The sequence below is a fragment of the Equus caballus genome, chromosome 31, assembly GCF_041296265.1.
Source record: "Equus caballus isolate H_3958 breed thoroughbred chromosome 31, TB-T2T, whole genome shotgun sequence".
NCBI lineage: Eukaryota > Metazoa > Chordata > Mammalia > Perissodactyla > Equidae > Equus > Equus caballus.
In genome coordinates, this window is record NC_091714.1 from 7910843 (window position 1) to 7930712 (window position 19870).

The window sequence follows — 19870 nt, forward strand, 5'->3', positions numbered from 1 at the left end:
TTCATTTCTTTTAAAAGGCATTAACAACAGAAACTGGTGGATGGAGACAAATGACTGGCTGGTTGCGAAGGCAGGTGACGCCTTGAACACTCACCATCTCTCTCCTCAGTGGGGCTGGAGTGACGGCTCAGAGACCTAAACTGCAATTCGGCTGCTATGGAAGCCAAGCGATCATTCTCAGGGACGCTGGAACCCCTGTTTTAATATTTTAAAAAATTGAGCTATCAATTGAATGGAACTCGAAATGAAAGATCTGTGAGATTCTTCTAGAGCAGTATTCTCAGCTGGGGGCGATTTTGAGCCCTGGGACATCTGCTGTCTGGTGGGTAGAGGACAGTGCACAGGTGAGCCCCCAACAGAGAATTATTCACCCAAATGAGTACTGCTGCTACTGAGAAACCCTCCTCTGCAGTTTGCAAGGGGAGGTATATCTTTATCCTCCCACAGCCAACACATGAGAACCTTACTGCATGATACATTGTTTTATGTTAAAGGCAACAAAAATAAAACAAAACAGGATTTACCAAAGTGTTATTGATATGTGTGCAAAGCTCCATAATTTAAACCCAGGATGGATAAAAATTATTAACCAAATCTGGCTAATATTTACAATTACCATCAAATTCTATTTATGTACTTCATTCTATTTAAAGTGCTAAAATCATTACGTGATTCAAAAGATTTCAAATCTCTTACTAAGAAAATGGACGGGAATACTTAACAGTTTCTCAAGCAGTAGCCAAGCAAAAGTGCAGAAGAGCAGGAAGCTTAACACGTAAAGAACAAAGTTAATCTGCTGCTTTCCCAGAATAAAGTTAAGTGTTCAGCCATCCAGAATGAATCCATAAAGAGTGAAACCCAGAATGAAATAAAGGAAGTTAAAATTATAATTCAAATCATCCAAAATAAACATGGCATTAGTTTATTAACAAGTTTAGTGTGCATTTTTAAATGAATGATATAATGAAGTATGGTAGCATTTATGCTCTTTTTTATTATACACTGAATAGGTTTAAGGCAACGTGGGGTCTACTGAACAGACAGACGTTCACAAATTATGACGCATGCAATGCTTTTTTATTTCCCTAAACTCTCAAATCTAGTAACTACTTGTTAAGTCTCAAGAGAGGGGGACATCTTCTACTGGCATGAGGTTCATCAAAAAGTCTGGCACCACTACATGGAAAAATCACTGATGTTCAAGTCAAGAAACACCTTCCGCTCCTGAGCTATGTCAAAGACCGTGGGACCATGGAGCAGTCATTTAACACTTCTAGTTTCCTGATTTCTTAGAGACAAAATTAGTTAACTCCACATCCTCAGAGATTTTTGCCAGGGTAAAAGGCAAGAAAATATACTTAAAGCAAGTGGTGTGCTAGTGAACGTTAACAACTAGCTGTGGGGAGGGGGGGGGGGTGTGGGGAGGAGAGGAGTTGTGAAGTTCGACAGTTTCTGTGGTGTAACAATTGGCTTGCAAAATTCCTGAAAACTTAATCAGCTCTTGCAAACCAGTAAGTGGCAGCTCCAACAAGCAGAACACTGCAAAAATGTTTTATAAACAATGGTAAGATAACTGAAGCTCAGACTATTTCCTAAGGCAAAGCAAATCAAATCAAAATAGTTACTGGATGCTGTGGAGCAGAGTAAAACTTCATTGTGGTTGCTGTATCTCTAAGGCAGGCAAGGGCTGCACCCTGTGAGGCTGGGGCATCCTGCCCATGCCAGAGGTCAGGGGCATCACTCCACTTCCTCACAGCACATTCTCAAACCCAGGGCTGCACTGAGACTCCAGCTTTCGGGCATGTGCAGTCTACCTCAAGGTCCACTACACAGGTTCACGGCAATGGGGCTGAGGCCGAAGCTAAACTGAGCATGTGCACAGCTCAAACGGAGGAGTGAGGCTAACAACCATCGGCTATGCACACCTTCACCTGCTTTGCTGTTCTATACTTGCCGTCTCATATACACTACCACAAAATAAAGAACACCTTGTTCTTTCGTAAAAAATGGCCTTTGAGATGGCACACTATGATGGTAGTAAAATTTCTAGGTATCAAGGGTCATCCTAAAGTATGTACAAATTTAAGATGAAGAACACTTAAAAAATGCTACTTATACCATGCTGAAAACTGCTTTTGCAAAGCCCGGCACTACGTGCACAGAAAGGCCACCTGTAGGTGTTTCACTTTGATACTAAATACGTTTCCTGTCCCACACCACCAACTTACAGGTGCCTTAAACCACAGTTCACCAACCTCCAAAAAACTGGGATGTTACTCCCCTTTTTCTGGCCTGGAGCAATCCTGGGAAGGTGGATGGAGTAGGTGTGGGAGCCAGGCTCCCCAGACCTGGGGAAGCGTTCGCCTCAACTATGACCGCCTAAGGACCACCTACAAGCGCATCTCAGGGCACATCACCTCCCTTAACTTTGTATCGCATTTACAAAAAAGATACTTTCACAAGCCCCCACAGGGACCTGAAAGCATATGTGGAACTACCTGCCATGAAATGCTCTAAACATAAAAATAAGGACTGTAAATTGGAATCTGTTCTACATTGTTAATTTTTTTAGTTGACTGCTCAAGCTGTAAGACACTTTGACATTTTTTTAGGTTATAGGCATTTATCACCAAAAGTTAGGAATATTAATTATTTTAATGAATGAGAAGAATGGAAATGTTTGTATAAATTTTAGACTGTTATAAAGTAAGTCTAAAAACACTTTAGTCTACATTAAATTCTAAAGCTACACATCACTGTTCTACCAACAGTATACTAGCAGTTCTGAGGAGCAGGATCCAGAGCACTGAGTTCCTTCAGTTTCATCTGTTTTGATCATATTACCCTCAACCCCCATAGTTTTGCTGGACTCCATCACCATCTGCACTGGAAGATGAGTATAGTGACCCTGTCCCCTTCTCCCAGACAAAAGGGCAGAATTGAGCAACCAAATGACCTTTCTCCACTAAGCTATGAGTCCTTGATGAAATCCTCTGCCCAAAAAAAGCACTAGAGTGGGAAAAACTGCAGAACTCCCCTTTATATAGTCAAGACTTCATGCAAGAGACTCCCGTTTTTCTGGGCTTGCCAAATGTCTGACAGCTCTTCTAGCAATGATTTATTCTCCAGAGAAGATACAAACCCCATTAACTTGCTTTTCCACTATTGTAAACAACTTCTAATTCACAACTGTTAAATTAGGAAACTCAGTTAGGAGAGTGATCCTCCTACAGAACAAACTGCCACCTAATGGTATCAACGAGACGTTTTCTTTGAACTACCTCAAGACTCCTCGGGAAAAGCACTGTTTGCCAAAATTCTCATGCCTCCTTCTGGTGTGGACCAGGTTCTTTCCTCCAAAACTCTCTCTTAAGAGTTACTACCAGCAGAGACTCCAGTCATTTTGGTAAATATCAGCTCCAAAGAAATGTTAAAATCAGGCAGACTGTCTACTCATGCTGGTTGGTGCCAGAGCCTTGGGGCCACGACACCCCACGGAAGGCCCCTGTGTATCACACACACCACGGGAGAGAAGTCCCGCTGTGTCCTGGGACACACCCGAAGCTGAGGTCACTGCAAGGGGGCGAGGAGACGCGATGCTGGTGAGAGCGACTACCTGGTCTCATGGGCACTGCTGATGGGTTTGGGCGGCGCAGAGTCGCTGCCTGCGGGGCCGGGGCGGCCGGCGGTGGCGGCGGCGGCAGCGACAGCAGCAGCAGCAGGGCTGCCGTGGCTCCGCGTGTCTGAGGGCACGCTCCGAGTGCTAAGGCGAGAAGAGAAGCTTCAGGAACACAGACGAGCAAAGGGGATGGGTGCTCAAATGGTTTTCAGTTAGAAATAAAAACGAGGAAGTGAAAAATATTTAAAAATATAAAATGCAACTTGATTCAGGTCTAGGTGTAAAAAGGAAAAAAACTAATTTGAAACTAATTATTATTAAAAATCATCGTGACCCTTTCCTAGAGAATACTATCAAATAAAATTAACTTTTAAAAAGTGATTACACAGGGGAGAGAAGATGCTCACTACCTCAAGATGCAGAAATGCCACCACATTCAAGGTAAGTATTTCAAATGTACTGGAGTTTCTAAGCTCACTTTAGTATTTAAGTTGCTGTGTAGTTACACACACGCATAAAAGTCCAACCTGGAAAGATCACTCCAGTTTCTTCACCACTTTTAAGCTGATATTTAGTATTGTTTTTTCAAATGTTTACTATGCTATCTATGCATACTCAAATTTGTTTTCCTGAGGTCATTTTTCAAAGAAAGAAAAAGAAAGAATGATTCCAAAGCTGGAAAGCATTTAGTAGCTGGAGGTTATAAATAAGCTGAGAAACTAAGTTATCTTGAAAGGTATAAGTCTCTTTTAAATTTGCATGACTTTTTCTTTTGCAACTAAGGCACTGTGATATGTCTTCAAGATAACGCAAGTAAGAGCTTTTAAAATCGTAGGAACAAGAACACAGAAAAAATGTTTAGTTATCAGAGCAAGCATCCAGTAGCTTTCAGAGCATTAGCATGCGCATCAAAGAAGAATCCGTAAAGCCAATCACTAGACCAAATACCTGAATCCCTCTGGGGTTGGGATAATGAGATGCGGGTTAGGAGGGTCGCTGTGGCATCGCGGTACCTTCACAGGACGGGGGCTGTTCCGATGAATCGCTGCCAGCGAAAATGGCGACAAATGCAACGTGTTAAAGGGCTCATTGGAAAATTGCCAAACCAGAGGATTAAATGGAAACAGATGTGACTTAATTTTTCTGGTGACCAAAATAAACCTATTTGTATAAGAAAATCATATTACATATACAAATGTTGTGGGAAAATGTCACTTTTTAGTTATATTACACACACACAAACTTTTCTCCATCAAAAACATTTTTTAAATCCCGGAGTGAAATATACATAATACATGTGAAATAAATGACATAATTGATTTTAGAAATAGATGAAAATGTGGCTAATGAGGCAACTCTCTTTAACAAAAAGGAGTTCTTTATGTTATCTACACTTTTAAAAAGATTCTGGTCAATGGTGACATTCCAACAGGTCCTGAGTTGGGGGGGGGTCACTGTCATTTTCCTGAGCACCTGGAGTTTTATTTAACTCCCTTAAACCAAACTCGGAGGATGGGGTACAGTTTAAATTGGTTATTCTTTTCTTTCAGAACATGTTTTCTTCTTTTAAATATTCTGATAGAAGGTAAATATGGATAAAATTTAAAACAAAATTTTTAAAAGCAATCTCACCTAGTGACTACAAAAATGCTGACAATTCTACTTTCCCAAAAACTAAACCCAACTATTCATGGACATATGTTATATAGTCTACATATGTTTTATCCTAAACGGAAGTACTTCCTTCTTCATGGTTTTTGTTTGCTTTTAATAATATTACACAGGAAAGACAAAAGTATCAGAAATGGAGAGACTAAAGGGAAAACTTGCAAAACAAAAATCAAGCAATTGTTAAGAAGAAATTCAGGCAACTTGTGTCCCTGGTTGATTATCTCAACTATTACAATAACAAATGGAAGAAATCCAATAGTAGCAAAGATGAGAAAAAAAAAGATTCAGTGAGAATGGTGATGTCTTTAATACAGCTAACATACTGGGAACTACTGAGTCAAACTACAAAATTTTCCTATGAAGGAATAAAATAAAGACATTCTGTTAACACACACACACGTTTAACATTCTTCATGCATGAAAGAAGATATTTCTTTTAAGAGTATGCATATCTAACTGTTGCAAAACTGTGATACTGAAAAAAAACTCCAAATAGCCAATAAACATAAAATAGATGCTCAAATCTCGCTAGTGGTGAACATTTATCATAGAGATGTTTTTCATGGCAAAACAAACAAACGTCCATAAGGAACTAGTGGAAAGAACTGCAGTGCGATCATATGGACACAACGCAGCCACTGAGGGGAATGAATTGGATCTATACCTGCTGACATGGAGGAATTTCCACAATTGTCAGACAAGAAAAGCCAGAGATGAATATCCAACGTGACCTAATCTTTATACCATAAGTGACAGGAAAACCAACAACTCTTTATATGCTTGTGTGGTTACATGAGCATAAAGGCGCAGTAGAATGTGTTGGTATAATTATATGAGGATAGAGAAAATGCGGGAGGTTCTACACCTGGCTGCTATCATTAGTTCTGGGGGTAGAGCAGAGGCAGAGGAAGAAAGTAAACAACAACAAAAATGACAGCTCAGGTGCTCTCACTTTCATTAATTTAAATTGTTTAAAATTTCTAAGTTTCCATGTCTCGATGTTTGTTACATACAAATACAATTCTGCTTTAATTTACTATCTCAAGAATGGAGTAAGACTTTTTTCTGATACATATTTTATTTCAATGTATACAGTAACACAATAATAACTGTAACTGAAAACTGTAATTAAAGTTTATTGTAACATAACAACTTTTTGGGTTTTTTTTTGAGGAAGATTAGCCCTGAGCTAACGTCTGCTGCCAATCCTCCCCTTTTTGCTGAGGAAGACTGGCCCTGAGCTAACATCTTTGCCCATCTTCCTCTATTTTATACATGGGACGTCTACCATAGCATGGCTTTTGCCAAGCGGTGCCATGTCTGCACCCAGGATCCAAACCTCTAACCCCGGGCCGCCAAAGCAGAACGTGTGCACTTAACTGCTGCGCCATCGGGCCAGCCCCAACAAGTTTTTTTTTTTTTAGCAAAACCAAATAGGAATTGACTACATCAGTGGGGAAATGGGGACCTAGGAAAGCTGTGGAGAAGAAAACGAACTTATTCTCCTTCACAAGGTGACAAAGGAGGGACAAAACAATTACACTCACCCACCTGCAGCAGGAAAGGCCCTTGCTCCTTAACAGCCAACTATCTCTCCAAGTCTTCCCTCCCCAGAAGAAAAGATTTTAAGGGGGAGAAGAGAATGAGAACAGAATGGTTTTGGTGTGCAAAAACAAAATTGTAGTTTAACACTGCTGGCAAGCACCGAATACCCCGTGTTGGCTTTTTAATCTTCCTATTGGATTTAGAAAGATTACTGTGGAGTTCTCTATATATACAACTCATTCTTTTTTTTTTCTTGAGGAAGATTAGCCCTGAGCTAATATCTGCCACCAATTGTCTTTTTGCTGAGGAAGACTGGCCTGAACTAACACCCATGCTCATCTTCCTCTCCTTTATACATGGGACACCTGCCACAGCATGGCTTGATGAGCATAGGTCCACGCCTGGGATCCGAACTGGCAAACCCTGGGCCGCTGAAGTAGAGCACACGAACTTAAATGCTACATCACTGGCTAGCCCCTACACACCTCGTTCTATAACCTTCTGTGTCATGGTCCTGAATGTTCTGAAAGAACCTCTGTACCATGTTAAATGACTACAAACAAGACAATGTGGTCACCCAAACCTGCACGCTCTGGGAGAAACGCTGTAACTGCTGTCTTACCAAGGTACAAACCTGTAACAGGACTGTGCGGCTTTCCTATCACGTGGCCAATGCATTCATTCATCAAGGCCTGTAAACTCTAGAAACCAAAGGAGAAGAGAAAGAAGGTATACTCTCTCAGTTATGTAAGTAGCACAAATTAAGCTTTTAGTGTATTTTAAAAAACATTCTATCATTAGTAAATATTTTCAAAGTTAGTTTAAAAGGAAACTGGCATAAACATAAATTAAACACACGCTGTACATAATTTAAAATAACATAGTATGCATTTCCATTTTTATAAGTAAAAGCAAATTAGCATTCAACTCCCCATAATGCAATGATGTGCACGAGCAAGGAACTTCTCCTGTAATCATCTCTACTATCTGGAGGCCAAAATGAATGCACTCGCCTTCTGAACGGCATTTTTGATCTGATGGAATTTACCGGAATAACAGTGATAATATTTAACATTTGGCATTACGCTCTCAAATGACACACAGTAAAGTAAAACAGCTAAGACTTGTTCTTCGTTAAACTGCTAAAAAGCAGCAACTAAGTCAGTACTTTATAAAATACGAAACTGACAAATACTATAGAAACGCCAGGCTACACAACTATACACTGACTAAGCCAGCTGACCAACACTGTCACCAAAGAAAAGAGCAGCAAAGGTCTGGCTGTGCCACTGAGATTGCTTTCACTTCTCAGCACCATCATTGCGACTGTGCATAAAATATTTAAGACCCACTATTAAATATAAAAAATACACAGTCAGGAACAGATAGTCATCAACTTGCTTTTCAATGAAAAAACTTTGGAAGATTCCATACCAAGAAGTCATCTTCTGGTAGAGCTGAAATAAACGCAGGTTCGATGGCTTGCAGAAAGTCAAAACCTTGAGTCGCCCACCTGTTACATGGAAAAGTTCAATAATCACAAAACAACCCAGAAAACGCTGCAGCAGTTTTAATCTATACAATACTGAAAAGTAATCTGATTAGAAAATTACTACCTAAGACAAACACATTTTTTGTCTTTATATAAATGCCTGGGGCTGAGTAAGTTTATAGTGTGTTTTGGGAAAGAACAACAAACGGCTTCTTAATAAAAGAACTGGTTACCAATTTGTTTTCCATTTACACTAAGTAACAGGCTTAAATTTCATGAGGGAAGAAAGAAGATTTGCAATCAGGAAGATCCGTCCAGGGAGAATGTAAACTCCCTTAAAGATAACTCATTTTGGAACAAATTTTTTAAAAAGTTTTCTAAGAGTTATGGGGTTTTCTTTGTAAACAGGATCATTAAAAAAAAAAACACAGGGTCTGGCCTGATGGCACAGCAGTTAAGTGTGCATATTCCGCTTCAGTGGCCCGGGGTTTGCCGGTTCAGATCCTAGGTGCAGACCTATGCACCGCTTGTCAAGCCATGCTGTGGCAGGCATCCCTTGTACAAAATAGAGGAAGATGGGCACAGATGTGAGCTCAGGGCCAGTCTTCCTCAGCAAAAAGAGCAGGACTGGCAACAGATGTTAGCTCAAAAACAAATAAAAAAACCCAGAAGGGCCAGCCCAGTGGTGTAATGGTTAAGTTTGCATGCTCCACTTCAGTGGCCTGGGGTTCAGATCCTGGGCGTGGACCTACACACCACTCATCAAGTCATGCTGTGGCAGCATCCCATGTAAAAAAGAGAGAGAAAGACTGGCACAGGTGTTAGCTCAGGGAGAATCTTTCTCAAGCAAAAAGAAGATTGGCAACAGATGTTAGCTCAGGGACAATCTTCCTCACAAAAAAAAACTCACAAAAAGCTCAAAATGCTCTTTTTTGTGTCATCTGCTCAGAAATCCCATATAGAAGATAAGAATAAAATGCAACCAATCCCACATGACTCATGAAGGGAAACATCCTACTTGCTCTTTACCTGGGTCTGGTACCTCTGCCACTCTCACATTTAGTCAGGACATAATTCATCCATTTCCGAGCAAAGCTTATATATTTGTCTCCTATCTTCTGTCTAAACTCTCCAGACATTAAACGAACAACTTCTTTATGATACTGTAAGAAGATTTCAAGTGTATCAAAATGAAGAAGAAAACAAAGATTATACAAACACCTAAACACTACAATGCCACTAAATGTTTTAAAATGTCATTTTTCTGAAAACAAAAAGCAAAATCCAATCAAAATTTACATATTTTGCAAAGAGTAGGAAGAATTAGAGAATACAATGTCTTAAAATGCAGTTTCACAAATGTTTTATTCATAAGTTTAAATTAAGAATGTGCTTTTATGATATTAAACATCTCTTAAGGATGGTTTTTAAATGTAAGTAGACAGCTGCTAGCACAAAATCAAAACAGAGCAACCATCTGACAGTTTAAAAGGAAACCAACATTTCCGATATTCAGCAGCGGTGTAAGACGACATTCTTGACTAGGCTGTGATTACAATCAACAATCAGATTTGCTGTACAAGATTCCTAATACTTTTTGTAAGTAAGTTACAAAGCAATTGCTACGCTGCACTGTGTTTTTTCTCTTATTTTGTACCTACCTCAAACCCAAAATTGTACCCCTGAATCATCGCTTCTCGGTAGTACTGTTGCAACGTGACAGATTCAGATTCATCAACTTCAGCATCAAACTCTGAAGTGAACATGTGGTCCACTCGGTCAATGGCATCACTTATTCTGTTGCAAAGCTCTAATGCATCATTCTAAAGAGTCCCAAACCATAATTAATCCAAAACGAAGCAAATCACACAATAATTACTGTATTTTAGAGGAAGACTTCTTTCATCACACAGACATTAACCACTGCAATATATTTTGGACATATATCTTTGGGTTATTCAAAAGGAATGATGAAAAGTAGAGGAAATTATACTATTTTCATTAGGTACTCTTTAACATCTTAGGAAACACAAGAGGAAAATCCATTTAAAATGATAATGCCTAATCACAATGTAGTCTTTGGATAGACGCTTACAGCTCCGATATTCTGCTTATCAAAACCAGTGTGTTTTCCCCCTGGGGGTCACTCAAGTGCAAGCATGGCTTCAATCCCAGAGTGCAGTGACAATGTGTTCCTAAGTGACCTCCACGGTGTCATCAAGTCATACAGTCCTTCTTACGCCCCTGCCACTTCCCAGTTCAGGGCTTCTCAACTAGGGCTGACTTTATGCCCCTAGGCGACAACGGCGATGTGGGAAGATATTCTGAGTTGTCACAACTTGGGGAGGGGGGCCTGAAATCTACTGGCATCTATCAGGTAGAGGCCAGGGATGCTGCTAACCACCCTACACAGTCAGCTCCCCAAAACAAAGAGTTATTGACCCAAAATGCCCACAGCACAGAAGCTGAGAAACCCTGCCCCAGTCAAGCTTTGCTGTCCCCCTAAGCAACCCTACAACAGCTCTAAACTGGGCTCCCTTTCCGCCCATCCTTAAACCACATATATACATACATGGTCGCCATCAGGCAATCCCTCTACATATTGTTCTAAAACATTCTTCCTAAATCCTCAACAACTCTCTGGGGCTTAAAAATAAAATGCAAAATCTCTCAACAGCCTGATTTTTGCCCACCTGATTATCTCCCACCACTTCCCACTGTATACACCAAGATCCAGCTAAATCACACTACTTGATATTCAGTGAGCATTCGCTTAACCCTGATCCACGGACACCAACACCCTAATGTTCCTTTTGTTAGTCTCTTCCCAATGTGCATCTTTTGAACTCCTCCCAAGCTGAAACGCCTCCATGGTGGCAATTCCCAGATGCTACCAGGAGGAGCTGATGTATCCCTCTGTACTCAGTGTGACCGTTCAGATCCTAAAGGCGATAAATCCCCTAAACTCAAGAAGAATTGACATCTTACAGAATTTTGCACTCTCCAGAGTTCACTGACTCAAACTAAAAGAAAAGACAAAAGCCCCCACGCTGGTAGTAAAGTGGGACGACAATCTACAAGAGAGAATGTTTACAGCTAAATAAGACAAATCAGATGGACAGTAGAAAAAGAAATGCTTATCAAACTACTAGTAATTTCAAGAAGTGCTTCTCTAAGAAGTCAAGCCTTAATGTGACTGAGAAGACATAACTGATGACCTGTGGAAAACTGTGGATGAGACCACACCTCTGAGAAATGGAGGACAAGACAGAGTGGTGCAAACAGGAAACAGTGGAAGAGAAGGCGAGGCTCTGGCTGTCACGAACTTTGAAGGCCTTTGTGCCTGTCTGCAACTGGCTTTCTCTATTCTGTTTAATTTGGCTGAATTGCCTGTTAAACAAAAGCATACATCTCCTTTCAGCTCACACACCACTGACTTGGAGCGCCTCTAGTGAATACTGGTAAGTGCTACAGCAGAAAGGAACTCAGATTAGGAATGAAGACGCCTACATTCCAACATCAACTTTGCTACTAACCAGCCATGTGACCGTTAAGAAGTCACGTAACTGTTCACATTTCTATCCTTTCCAATTCTCATGTTCGACAGTTCCAGGAAAGAGGCAGGAAATCTTTAGTTGAGACGTGGGAAGAGGGAGAGCAGGGAGAACAATTTCAAGAGCTCGAGTCCCTTCACTGCTATTAAATTATAACATACTGACTCTTCCATAGTATTACAGCCAAACATAAACAAATTAGCTAACGTAAACTTGACCGTGAAATACCTTTAGCTGCTGCAAAGCTTTGGCGATGACCGGCTGACTGGACGTCTGCTCCTGGCGTAGAGTCATGAGTCCTTCAATGGACTGCTGGAACGCTTTTCTCTGAATTATGAGATGGGCAGACTGCATGACAACTAGTAAAACATTATCCACCTGGGAGGAAAATCAAGCAACGGGCTTAAAAACAGACCTACTTGTTGTTTTCCCGTTCTAGTTCAACCGCAGACCAAAAACAATGCCCATCTCAGGGCTACCTGGCCAGCAACCATCTGAGCAGAAAGTAGTTTTCAAGCAAAGCTGCTCCCATAGAGCAACACACTGCGAAAGGCACTGACGTTCAGGATCTGCAGCACAATGGTGAAGAAGCCCATGGGATCATGCGGGCATGTCGTCTTCAAAATACCCTAGACCTGCAAGTAATTCAACACTCCTTGTACAGTGCATGTGCGTGTGTATTGCAGCAGCATGTGAGGATGGCAAACGCAGGAATAAGAGTGGGATGAGAGGAATGGCCCTTTATGAAACAGTAAGAAATCAAGACTTTATTCTTTTTATTCTTTAAGTGATAGTCATTGCAGTATTTTGTGTAGAACTGTGATGTGATCAAACGTATGCATTATAATAATCACTGTATCAGAATGACAGAACCAGAACAAAGAAATACAGAACTGGAGGGAGAGAAAATGAAGGTCGAAGCAGGCAAACTAAAAGTGGGAAAGGCATGATGAGGTCTGACTATGGGAGGGCTCCGGGGACGCAAGGGAAGGGTCATTTGCTGAAAATGCTTCAGGCCTGCGAGGGCTAGTGATTACCTGGAAGGTGGGAGACTGAATTTATATTAACTGTCACAGTCTGGGTTAAACAACCGAGTGGACAGAGCAGCACTCACTGAGCCAGAGAGCACTGGAGACAGAGCAGCTCTGTGGAGCTGAGGGGACAGCCGACCAGTGTGTTCAGCACCAGTGGGACTGAGTTAGGGGTGCATGGGAGCGCCCACCATCACTTTCCCTGAGCTGAACACAGAGAACATGAGGAGGCTTCTTACAGCTTTAACTAATGAGTTAATAAACTGTCATGGGACCCCTGTCAGGTAGGCAGGTGCTACAAAAATGAAAACTAGTGGCCAGTAAACCAGGGGCCTGGAGAACTGGGGTTTCTGGAACTCCAAATTAAATGAGTAAGATGATTCCTTTAGATCATGGGCATACAGACCTAACTACATGACTGAACTAAGAAAAGATATAAATAAAATATTCCAAACATTCCAGTGTAATTTAACATACTTACAGAATTTGATGGAATAAGTTTAGTACAAGTAATCCTACAAAATTATCTATTAAAACATCAAGGCATATTTTTGGGAAGTGTATACTTGAGACTACTATGGCAGTTAAGCCAATCATTCATGAGCTGCTAAGAGTTCATTCTTCCTACAAGTGTTTTAAGTAAGTAATACTGCTTGAAGGTAGGGGGTGGGGAGCAGTGGGTGTGGGAACTGGGGGTGAGACATACCTGCATGCTTCTCAGAGTGTCAACAGTCTCCACTTGAGGCACAATTTTGACAGGCTGTGCCTCCCAGGTGGCCCAGCTGTCACCCGAATCCCGAGTGCGATCACTATGCTTGGTTAAAAGCAGATAGGCGTCAATTAGCACATCATCTGAATCTTTTGAGCAATCCTTTCCTGCAGCTGCATTGAGTAACTGCAAAATAATACTCTTCTCCTCGGCAAGACTGTCTGGAACAAACACTTGCAAGTTTTCTAAGCCAGGAATTTGTACCTGGAAAAGAAACAATCCAAAGTCTTGAATTAAGGAACGTGACACATCACAGAAACATTATTTTTAAAAAAACAAACTAGAAAAAGACAAGCAGGTTTGAGGAAGAAGATGTGGGAAAGGCGTTAGCCAGAGCAATGAGGGGAACCGCAAGAACAAGAAGTTCAGTTCAGTGAGACCGGAGGAGGGAGGGTGGAGAGGCTTTGTAAAATTTCTCCACCTGTAGGACATCCTCTAACTTCTTTATTCTGAACGACAAGAAAACGCTCTTCAGGGGAGGATGCCAGCCTGAAACAAGCTCAGTGCTAGTCTGCAGTGCGGCCGTTAGGAAGCTGCTCCCCTACGGCAACGCACTGCAGTGGGCCCTGATGCTCGGATCTTCAGCATGATGGAGAAGCTCACGGGATTGTGCAGGCAGGATGTCTGCGCAAGAGTCACTTGACTCAGCGAAAAGGCAAAAAACCGAGAATACAGACTCACTAATTACGCTTAGCAGGGACATCACAAAAAGCCTTTAAAGATCATTTTAACAAGGAATGCATATGGGATATGTTGAGCAAGTCACACATAAACATGGGCGGGACAAACTGCCCAGTAACAACACCAGACACCGAGCCTAAAAGTGCTAAATCTCAAACAACTTAAATGGGAGCAAACATGGTGACTCAAAAAGTGGCTCGAGTACAAGCAGGACGCTGACGTCAAAGACCAATGTAGAAAGTTCGAACTGCTTCAGGAAATGTGAGGGTGAAAAGCCAAACAACTACTTAAAATTGACATATTACTTTATATATCTTATTTTAAATATATATATGTGTACCTAATTTAATAAATTAAATAGCATGAGTAAGTATTTAATTACTTTATCTGCCTTCTTAAAGCAAGCTAACGAATATGAAAAACTGTTGTTTTTCAGATCAGTCTTGTAAGTGGGGTCAATATATGGCCTGCAAAGCCTAAAATATTTCCTTTCTGGACCTCTAAGAAAAAGTCTGCTTGTTTTAGAGTAAAGTAAGAAAGGCAAAATATTTCAATTATACCATCTTAAATACGCACCTTAACATACTGTTTTGATTTCAGAACCTCCAGAAGGTCTCTAACTGGGGCTGAAAGTATGAACTCTGCAGCTATTTCGAGGTCCTAGGATCACAGTTACAAAGAAACTTCTTTAGGGTTAGCTTTTTAAAAAATAAGCTAAAAGAAAAATAAGATGATCACCACAAACCAGGACTGTTACGCACCTTCCTCAGCATTTTAGCAAATCCGAGCGCTTTGGAGGCTCTCTCCCTGGCCTCATGGAAGAGCTCCTTCAGAGCGCGACTGATCTCGATGACAGACCTCCTGCAGGGGGACGGAAATCTGGTCAGAGCACCTCAGGGCACATCAAGAAACATGTAACAATAAAGAGGAAGCAAATTCCAAATCACGTTGCAGAGGTTCCCCCTTATCTGCGGTTTCAGTTACCCACGGTCAACCACAATCTGAAGATATTGGATGGAAAATTCCAGAAATAAACAATTCACAAGTTTTACATTGCATGCTGCTCTGAGATTTCATCATTGCGTGATGAACTCTCACTCCATCCTGCCCAGGACGTGAATCGTCCCTTTGTCCAGCAGATCCACGCAGTAGATGCTACCCGCCTGTTCGTCACTTAGTAGCAGACTTGGTTATCAGATCGACTGTTGCGGTGTCACAGGGCTTGTATCACAGGGCTTGTGTTCAAGTGACCCTTATTTTACTTAATAATGGCCCCAAAGAGCAAGATTAGTGATGCTGGCAACTCGGATACGCCAAAGAGACGCCAGCTGTAAAGTGCTTCCTTTAAGTGGAAAGGTGAGAGTTCTCAACTTAAGAAAGGAAAACAATCGTATGCTGAGGTTGCTACGGTCTGGGTTAAGAATGAATCTCCATGAAATTGTGAAGAAGGAAAAAGAAATTCGTGCTAGTTTTTCTGTCACACCTCAAATATGTACATATAGGAGAAAACATAGTATATATAGGGTTCAGTACTATCCTCAGTTTCAGGCATCCACTGAGGGTCTGGGAACATACCAGATAAGAGGGGACACTACTGTAATAAAGATTTTATAAACAGGAGCAAGCAATTATTGAGAACGTACTGGAAATATTTAGAAGCGTGCTCCCCATAGTTTTCTGAAAAGTACTTGTATTTGTTAAGGCATATTTAATAACCTTCAAATAACAGAAAGCTCAATTCTCTAAAGATCTCATTATGACAATTTCTTGGAATCTGAAATAAGTTCTTAATTCCCAGCTCACAATCTAACTAAAAAGGAATATATACGTGATGGGCTAGTGAATGTTTAACAACTGTCTCCCTCTAAAGTATTGTCCTATGCGGTGTTTGTCGATTTTCACGGCATAAATTCTGCCATCGTAGCTGCTTTCAATCTACCAGCACCACACCACTGAGTGATGACTAGGGAAGAGAAGGGCACAATCGCGCACGGGCTCTCGGGGGCCAGGACAAGCCAGCCTGAGCACGCCACTGTGCAGGAACCCACTTTTTAGAGCCATCCCTAGGAAACAAATTAGAGCATCGTAAGAGCCATTCTCTAGTTCAGTATCTTAGTTCTTGAATTCTCATGCTCATTTTTAATCTACCACGTTAGCTCTAACAACAGCAAGAACTTCTGCAAACTGATTCACCCCACTTCTCAGCTATTCAGTATTTTCCAGGTGAGAATGTATGTGGTGACTTCTTTCTTTAACCCTGGCCTAAAGACATTCCAGGTGTTCTGAAACCCAAAATGTGTTTTCCATCAAATTTTGGATGGTGAGAGAAGACATTTCAGCTCCAGAGAAGTTAGTTCCACCTGAGCATTTCCTAAGACTCATATGATACTGCTGATAATTGATCACAAAATGGCTGTTCAAGTGATAGACATCCCATAAAAACAGCAAGTGAACATGGCTCAACCTAAACACTACCTGCACAGAACTGGAGGATATGCAATAGATGAGCAAGTCATGGTTTCACATACTTAAGCTCAAAGTTCAACAGAAGGGATAAGCTAAGCATAAAAACAGTAAACAAGTACCAAATGCCAACTCAATGTATTAATGGAGGTTTTAAAGAACAGAAACAATTATTTAAAGACATTCCAGAACATGTGGATGAATTCTACTCTACTCATTTTTAGTCAACTTAAACTATCTATTCCTCTCTTCTTCTCTAAAGACACTGTTTTTATGGGGCTAAATAAATTCTAACTTCACTTTCAGAGAAAATTTCACTTAAAACCATAACCATAAGAGATCATATGAAAAGACATTACAGTAATAAGTAAATCCCTTTAGTTCTACTACCCAAATTCTTAAAGTCCAACATAATTTGGTTTGAACAAAGCTCATTTCAGGCTCATTACCAAGAGCAGAACTACAGGAAATAAGAAACGGGAGAGAAGAGTAAACGCAGCGTCCACCTGATTTCATCTGAAGCACTACTATCATCAGCACTGGTCCAGAATTCAGCACAGCTCTCCTGTAAGCCAAACTCCAAAAAACTTCCCGTAGATTTCAGCAGCATTCCTGCAATGTCACTAAGGGAACAAAAACAACGAAAGTAAACCAGAGAAGAAAAACTGTCCTCACTCAAACTCTTGAATGAGAAACTGAAAGGTTCAGCTATCGTCTCAATAGTTTGAAAAATCAATCACAGTTGAGAATTTCGTTTTCTTTTAATATAAAATCATGATGAATATGAAAAAGGAGAAATCTCGATAATGGCATGTATCTAGCTTTGTTCTATTACCAGAGTTTTCACCATAAACCTTAAAATCTTAAATCACATTCATAGTAGTTATGTAATTATTTCACAAATGTTATTTTCATCTTAAACAAATGTTTAAAATGGTATAAAATGGCCTCAAATATATATCTATTGACCAGATGCTTTTTAAAAGCTTAAGAAATTAAATGACAGCATAAGAAAACAAAGTAAATTCCTTAAATACAACTGTCTTTAAAAATTTCCATCACAATTAGCCTTTCATAGTCAATAATCATCAGACACTCTATATAGCTGATGCTTCTTGTTGAGTATATAATCTAAATACTCAGGTTAAATTGTAAACCAAAGTGTACAAAACAAATCTAAATGAGCGCAGTAAAAATTCAACAGCAGCTCATTGACCTCGATGATGTTCCAGGAAAGGAGCATAGGGTCTAGTAAAAGCGAGGTCAGTACACAACCAAGAGCGGATGTGGCAGGAGGTGGTGCTGGGGGAGCCGTCTGAGGAGGAGGCCTGCACCCAGCGGAAGCTGCGGCTTCATGGGCAATGCGGCCTCCTAACAAGCAGAACACCAGCGGGAACAGGGGCTCTGTCGGCAAGAGAAGGGAGGACGGCAAGGGAAGTCCAAGAAGAACAACAAATATGATCAAAGGGCACGACAATGTGTTAAGCAAGATGCATGTTTGTGAAAAGAAACTGTCCAATCTGAATGGAGTAGGGGGTGGTGGAATCAGACCAGGAAAACCAACGGGGCCACACAATGGAAGGTCTGGATGTCAGCTAACTTGTCTGATCTCTGTTTGTCAGGCAAAGAGGGCGGGCTTTAAAAATAACTGAGTGGGAAAGCGACCTGATTAGAAACACGCTTTTAGGAACAGTACTACACAAGGATAGCCAGGATGGATTTATTCAACAAATACTGAGTATCTGTTATGTCCCAAGCAGCAGTGAACAAAAGAGATAAAATCTCTCCAGTGAATAAAGAGTAAAAACAATAAAAATAAAAAAGAAAAATACATAGTATTTCAGATGTTGATAAGTGCTATGGAGAGAAATACAATAGGAAAGAAAGTTAAGGACGACTTGCTGGTAGGAATTTCAATTTTAAATATGGAGAAAGTAACATTTAGACAAAGACATACAGGAAGTGGGGAAATGAGTTACGAAAAGAACTGGGGGAAGAGCAGTCCAAGAAGAGGGATCAGCAAGTGCAAAGGGCCTGAGGTAGGAGTGGGCCCAGCCTGTGAAAAACACTAAGGAAGCCATTGTGGCTGCAGAGTAAGCACAGGAGAGCCTAGCAGGAGATGAGGACAAAGATTTAGGGAAAAGTCAGACTGTGTCAGGGCTTACGGGTCATTGTTTAGGTGCTCTCTTTTACTGAGTAAGAAGGGGAGCCACTGGCGTATTTGCAGCAGAGGAGAAAATGGTCTGACGCACATTTTAACAAGATCACTCTGGCTATGGCGTTGAGAATAAGCTATAAGGGATGAAGGGCAGAAACAGAGACTACTTAGAGAGCCACTGCAGTAACACAAGTAGAAATAACAGCCTGGGAGGAGTGGAGACTGGAGCGTGAGCAGAGGTCAAATTTTGGATATATCCTGAAGGATGAGGAGCAGATTAGAGGTAGAGAGTGAGAGTGAGAGAGATGGAAGGGCTAATTCCAAGACTAACTAAACTTGGGAAAACCAGCATATGAAGTAGAAGGTTGCACTAACACAACAGAGGCATCCAGAGCAGGAACAGTGCACATGGGCAGTCCCACAGCAGGGGCAATGAGGCAGCACTGGGAGCGTCTGGGAACACGGAACATGCACGGGGAGGCCAGGGTCTGCACTGTGCGGAATCTGAAGGACAGGCAACAGTAAAAACAGAAAGACTGACAGGAGGAAATAAGCGTACAGCGAAATTACACAATGTGAATTGGCAGTGGAACTAAACAGTAATCTTTTAAAAAAATTTCTTCAATAAAGCTTGACAGCCTGGAAACGAAAATGCTAACAGAAGAAATTATAGGCAAAGCAGAATTATGGAAAATTAAGAGAGGAAGAGATGTTGAAAATGGGAGTGAATGCATTTTTTTCAAAAGGCTGACTGTGGGGACCACTCTGAACAGGAGAGCAAGATAATCGGATTGGGAAGCACGGCCTGAAGGCCCGAAGAGCTGAGACCAGAGCAAGTTCACCACTCACTCAAACGGACAGGGAAGACCCAGAAAGAACTGGTGGTC

General features: G+C 41.1%; 1 protein-coding gene across 16 annotated transcripts in view; it reads right to left on the minus strand.

The window, feature by feature from the left end:
• The window catches only part of MAP3K4 (mitogen-activated protein kinase kinase kinase 4), a 138887-nt gene that overhangs the window by 13729 nt on the left and 105288 nt on the right, over positions 1-19870 (minus strand). For 5 of the 16 annotated variants that reach the window (XR_011434483.1, XR_011434482.1, XM_070256506.1 and 2 more), the window contains exons 7-17: positions 17332-17448; positions 15124-15223; positions 14939-15022; positions 13619-13885; positions 12110-12259; positions 9989-10150; positions 9357-9490; positions 8270-8348; positions 7470-7536; positions 4568-4664; positions 95-195 (exon numbers count right to left, since the gene is read on the minus strand). Coding sequence is in view for 11 of the 16 variants with exons in the window: in XM_070256506.1 (XP_070112607.1) it covers positions 95-195; positions 4568-4664; positions 7470-7536; positions 8270-8348; positions 9357-9490; positions 9989-10150; positions 12110-12259; positions 13619-13885; positions 14939-15022; positions 15124-15223; positions 17332-17448 (1358 nt within the window). In the remaining 5 variants the exon portion in view is untranslated. Of the gene's footprint in view, positions 1-94; positions 196-3616; positions 3764-4567; positions 4665-7457; positions 7537-8269; positions 8349-9356; positions 9491-9988; positions 10151-12109; positions 12260-13618; positions 13886-14938; positions 15023-15123; positions 15224-17331; positions 17449-19870 lie in introns of all 16 variants that reach the window. The other 11 variants (XR_011434480.1, XM_070256503.1, XM_070256502.1 and 8 more) reach the window with 3 other exon arrangements.